Source organism: Anoplopoma fimbria, chromosome 2 (assembly GCF_027596085.1).
Source record: "Anoplopoma fimbria isolate UVic2021 breed Golden Eagle Sablefish chromosome 2, Afim_UVic_2022, whole genome shotgun sequence".
Taxonomy (NCBI): domain Eukaryota; kingdom Metazoa; phylum Chordata; class Actinopteri; order Perciformes; family Anoplopomatidae; genus Anoplopoma; species Anoplopoma fimbria.
Window position 1 is genome coordinate 14937409 of NC_072450.1, and position 6217 is coordinate 14943625.

Genomic DNA, 6217 nt, shown 5'->3' on the forward strand with positions numbered 1-6217 from the left:
CAGAGACATTTTTTTGCTCTCTAGACTGCAAGCTGTATCCTGCATAATCTCAAAAACAATGCCACACAAGGTGAAGCTATGTTCAACCTCAGTCACTACATTATATTTGGATAAAACATGTCTCTTACTATATGAGCTTTTACGTACCTTCTGAATCTCCTCCAGGTTGACCAACAGTGGTTGGCTCTTGTAAAATTGATGATCATTTGTGTCTGGCCTTGTGTGTTGTGTCACTACTCAATGACGCAATCCCGCAATTATTTTAAACTGACTGGACATTTATGTCTATATGCAATTTGTTTCTATTCACATGACAAACAGAACATGCAGCTTCATTTTCTGCTTTTGACAAATGTTTTTTTTTATGAACTTTCAAATCACACAAAGTGGAATGTGAAGGCTCCGCTTTTTTCTTGTGGATCCCTAATGTCTGCTGACAGACAGTCAGACACAGTCACTGCAGGAGGAAGATGCTGGTCTGATCAAAGGAGTGGGTTTAGTTGCCTTATATGCCAAAAGTCGAAATCAAAGAGGAGAAGCACATTTATTGTTTTATGTTTTAGAGCAGGGATATCCAAAATGTTCTCATTCCAACTTGTCCATACTGATTTTGAGAGCTTTTTTTTTTGTTTGGAAGGAAGACACCGCTGGCCTCTTGTGTTTCACAAGGTTTAACTGTTCATCTCTTTTTGGAGAAGCTTCCAATTTTCATCCATGTGGTGCTCTGAACTTCTAATAGAGGTTTAGTGAAGCTTTCATTGCAGGTTTATTTGACATCTTTCGCACAATCAGCCTATTTTTAATTCTCAAAATTCTTGTCACCCAAAGAGCTGTCATTTTGTAGGAAATACTCATCTACTGTCTTATAATAATCAAACAAATATAAAAACATGATGAACTGTTATGTGTATTTGACTTGCGACTGTTTGTCTTGAGTTGTTTCTGTGTCAGCAACAAGAATGACAACTCCCCATGTTTATCTGTCCACAGGGAATACAACTGCTAACCATCACTTGTGATGTCTATATAATTTGTGTTTTCCCTTTAAATTAAAGTGTCTTGACTCTCTGGATCCCAATAATACCAGGTTGCCCCCTCATGTGTTGTGGACCCTGTGTAAGTAGTCTAGTCAGCTGTGCTGTAATTGACACTGTGACTGGGTGTGCCATCATTTGTGACATCCCTGTGATAATAGCCGATGTCCTCATAATTGGTGTTATCCTTTGTGCTGTCCCTGTAATCTGTACTGTCCCTCATGAGGATCCTCCAGGTGACACTTAGACTGCCTCCAACAGAGACGATGTTTGATCTGTCACGACTCGCCAACATGGTCTTCAAATGTAAATGAAATTGATGCGGTATTCATCACACCTGCCTGGAGTCTTCATGTGGTTACCATTTAAAAACTATTTAAATTAGCCTTCATGTAAATTCTGGCCTTTGATGATCATATGCTATCCCCAAACCTAAAGATCCAAACCTCAGTGTAGTGGACTGCAAAATTATCTTTATATAAATTAGACTACATAAATATACAATACAAATACGTACAAATAAAATAAGTAACAAAATCAAAGCAATTTAACATTTATATATTTTTCATAGGAGGGAGACTCTTGACCAAAGCTTGCAGAGAAAACTGCACACCACACTCAATGATTTATTGTGATGTTTTGGCAAACAATTGGATTTTTTAAGGATATTTTCTTTATATATACAAAACATGCACTTAAAAAGCCATCTCCCACCTGATAGCAATTATGTTAATTATGAAGTTTATACCATAACCAGCACTTCTGGCGTGTGTTTACCACTACTATGTTTCAGTAGCATAGATAAAATATATTTTTAAACCCAAAAGACACACATAGGGAGGAAAAGAAAGAATAAAATACTATAATCCCAAAACATTATGGACAATGACAAACCAACATACTCAGCCACATGATTTCTATTCCCTTTACTCGGTCTTCAAAGGAGGAGCCCATGAAAATTATTTTTAATGTCTAGGACAGTATTGTGACCTTAAAGTTACCCCATTTCGGTTCATTGAACAATCTCAACTGTTCACTGACATTGACAAGAAAAGAAAAAGTGGGGAAAAGAGCAAATACGCCATCTAGAGCAGGCAGGCAGGAATCACAATGCACTGCTAAACCAAAGTCACAGTGCTCAGAATCAAAGGTATCATTTAAGTTAGATTGATGGTCTAATCTTACGATTATTTTGATTTACATTCTGATGTAATTTTCAATTTCAAGGAGAGATATGTGGTAACAGGTGAAGACTGTAAACAACATAGTTAAAAAAAGTTAAAATAGTTTTTTTCTGTCTGTAAATATAATATTTCAGTTATTGTTTTTTATTTTATTTATTGCTTATTTATAATACTTGTTTTTTTTTTCATTTTTTATTCTTTTATCTTGTCTTCTTCTACTATGTCTCTTGTGTGCACTTTACTCTACGCTGCTGTAAGCCTGCAAATTTCCCCGCTGCGGGACTAATAAAGGATTATCTTATCTTATCTCTTATCTTAACATATTTAAATGTTTTATATATATGAAATGAATTCTCACAAAAAAGTCTCAAGTAAATTAAAATAATCCCTTATGGAAATATACGCAGTCAAAATCTCTTAAAAAGTGGGGGTTTCAGCTCTGAAGATATATTTAACAAGATCTGTGGCTAATTTATGCATGCAGTACCAAATAACCTCTACATGTAATATAACTATAACAATACTACATAGAATCTTAATTTGGTTTAAAGACAACGAAAACTCATGAATGTTTAATTATTTGAAAAGGAAAGGTTCTTCATTTGGGTTATTATTTATTTATATTCACTTGATTGCTGTCAAACATTTAGCAACAACTAATTACATCAATGCATGCTGCAAATATCCCTTAGGGTTTTTTGGATGTTCAGTTCAACCCAATCCAGTAAAATATAAGCCATTGTTGAGGCTTAGAATAGACAAACTTCTAAAAGGAATGACTGACAGTGTGTGGAGTAGAGGTGTTGTGTTTGTATGGGCTCATGATTTAATAGACGCTTTCACATGCTTTTAAATAAATAAATCCATGGCATAAACTGTGAGGTCTTGTTGAGTCTGTATTGGATGGCCCTAAAAGAAAGAGTCATATACATAAAATCATCTTTTTATTCACTCAAAGCCTATACACTTTTATTTTGAATTAATACAGCGTCGCACTTCCTTCTGCCAGCTTGGACTGGCGAGGTTCGGTTCGCGGCGGCCGACGAAAGGACTTCGCCATGAAGTGAGCGAACAGACCAAGCGAAATGAACACGACCGAGAAGAAGCTGGCGGACCTGATACGAGAACACCCGAACCTGTACGACCAGTCACGGCGGGACTACAAAGACAACCTGAAGGGGCATTTGTCCTGGAGAGACATCGCGGACAACATGGGAAAGTCGGAGGAGGAGGTGAAGCTCAAATGGAAAAATCTGCGCGACAAGTTCTGCAAGGCGAAGAAACGTCTCGCCAAGAGACACTTGCCTCTGCTGACCGACGAAGAGAACCCGGTGGAGAGGCCGGTCCCGGTGCTGTACAACCAGCTGGCCTGGCTCAGCGCTTACGTCAAACCCAAAGCAGAGCCCGGCTCTGGAGAAGCCGACGAGGTGCGTTGGTCGCTTGTCCGTCTCTCATGCGTTGATTTAGAATGGAATCACGTTGGCAAGGTAACGTAACCGAGCCGTTAGCGTTCTAACGTCAACTAACGTGTGTCAGTTTAAACGTTGGCCGCCGTAACAATAGGCTTACTGTTGTCGTAGTTACACTTCCATCAGTGTCCGTGTCATTGAGATGTGTTCGCCAGTGAGTCGCACGACAACGTCCAGGCAGACCGACTACAACGTGACTAACGGCTGCGTCTCATAATATCCGGATTCACCTTTCAAAATAAAAGCACATGGATGGAAAACCGACAATCAACAGTCAATTTAGGTGGGACCAAGAAAAACATGTTGAACCTAAAAAGGACTGCAAGTAGAAAAGCGAAATGTTTAAAGTAACCAATATTATTTTTTTGACTTCACAATATAATATGCAAAACAGTAGAGCCTGACAGATACTGGATTTCTGAAGCCGGTATTTCATAAATATATTTTTTTATAATGTCCAATATTCAAATTTTCCTATTCAATTACATTTTAAATTTTTACATTAATACACAAAATATACATATCATTTTTTTGTAGACGTCTTGAAATCTTAAGAAAACCCTGAGCAGCCATGCTATTCCCACACAATGATTTTGATTATTTGGCTCATTAGACCTGGTTGTGGACAGACTGGACTTGAGCAAGTATGACAGAAACCCCCTTTTGGAGTGTCCACAACCTTTAAATGTCGTTATTAAAAAGTTGTAATATGAGATGTACTCAGCTTGACAAATATATATATAAGATAAGATAAAATAAGATAATCCTTTATTAGTCCCGCAGCGGGGAAATTTACAGGATTACAGCAGCAAAGAGGATAGTGCAAAACAAGAGACATAGTAAATAATATATAGCTTGTTACCAGTGTTGCTGTCTGTGTTAACCAGTAATGCTATATGCTGTATTTTTATGCCACACAGGTAGGTGGAAGTGGTGATGACGTGGAGAAAGAGCAAGATAAAGACGAGAAGGAGCAGCATTGTCCCCTGCCTGTGGTTACTACTAGCTTTTCTCTCGTGGAGTCCTGTCAAAACAACCATCAGGAGATGGGACTCTCTCTTAAACGTAAGAGGCATACAACCACAGAGACTGAGATTAGCTCCGCAGATGCCCTCACCAGCCTCAGAGATGAAGATGAACTGTTTCTTTTGAGCCTTCTACCTTCGCTGAAGAGGCTTACCATTAAAAAAAGAATGGAGGTACGGATGAAATTCCAGCAAGTGCTTTATGCTGCCGAGTTTGAGGGCTAAAGGGCTCAATATGAGGCATTAAAGATTGTATATTTGATGGTAGGGCTTGTTATAAGTATTGTTTTTTTTATATTAAAATGTTTTACTATTTATTTTTGGACCACCACACTTATTATTGATATCACTATGTAGATCTCTATAATTCAGAGTTGTATGAAGAGCTTTATTTCTTGGTTTGAAAACCACCCTTTTGTTACTAGTTTTAAAATAAGAGTAAATATAGAGTTGTTAGATAACTAGGTAGACATTTGCCCTAAAATGTAATTCAACCAGATATACCAGCCACCTAATAACTCCCTCTTTTTCTAAGCTGATATTGTTCATTCAACATCAAGATATGATTATTTCTCAACACCCATTTATGTAATTAGGGCTTGAGCTGGGAAAAATATGTGTGCAAGTGTACCATACTACCTGTTAACCTGGTAACTAATGAAAAATCCGAAAATGTATTTGGTTGATACTTTTTTCTATTGAAAAATATCTTTTACATTTAAAGATGGAACACAATTGCCACAATTAACTACATGTAAACCCTTTGAACGGTACCCGCACACATTACCATATGTATGATTTCAGACAGCATTTTGAAAAAAATGCATATAATAATACAGTTATTTCCCTTAAGTTAGGAAACAGTAAATGCCATCCAAGTAAGTTCTGTGATTCTGCTGGTCAACACTGTCTGCTTCTTTTCATCTGATCTTTGTAGATCAAACAAAACTCTTTGACTGTACATAAATCTTTCCTTAATCTTTCTGAAAGGAGTAATTTCTATTGTATATATATATATTTTTTTACAAATAAATATTTTCCTGCTGCGGATAAAAACTGTTTTTGCTTCCTGTTATTTTTAACGACAGATTTCAAAAAGGCACTCTATAATCAAATCTATGAATAATCGGTGTTTTACAATAGAGACAGTCTGTGATCCAAATGTGCACAGATGGCTGCCCTATTTCCAAAATTCTTATTAGAAATCTGGAAAATTATTATTTTTTCATCTACAGGGCACACTCTACACAGAGCATATGATTGTACATATTTATAATGGAAAAAATAAACATGGCCATTAAGTATTTTTTTGTCATTCACTCAAGTGTACAATAAACTCCGTTCATTTTGTAGCAGTCTTGTGCACAGGAAAGCATTAGTAGCATTAGCCTTCTTGTATTTCACTGAGAATGTTTTCTCGCTATTTCATTCTCTAAGCTGCAAAGTCATTCACTTACACACACACACACACACACACACACACACACACACACACACACACACAC

The 6217-nt window shown here is 37.0% G+C and overlaps 1 protein-coding gene across 1 annotated transcript; it reads left to right on the plus strand.

Annotated features, from left to right (window-relative positions):
- Nucleotides 1–3233: 3233 nt before the first annotated feature.
- LOC129107807 (uncharacterized) lies at nucleotides 3234–5667 on the plus strand. Its single transcript, XM_054619366.1, has 2 exons — nucleotides 3234–3645; nucleotides 4608–5667. Exons 1-2 carry the CDS (start codon nucleotides 3304–3306, stop codon nucleotides 4935–4937), a joined length of 672 nt encoding a protein of 223 aa, XP_054475341.1. The 5' UTR covers nucleotides 3234–3303; the 3' UTR covers nucleotides 4938–5667.
- Nucleotides 5668–6217: the final 550 nt, after the last annotated feature.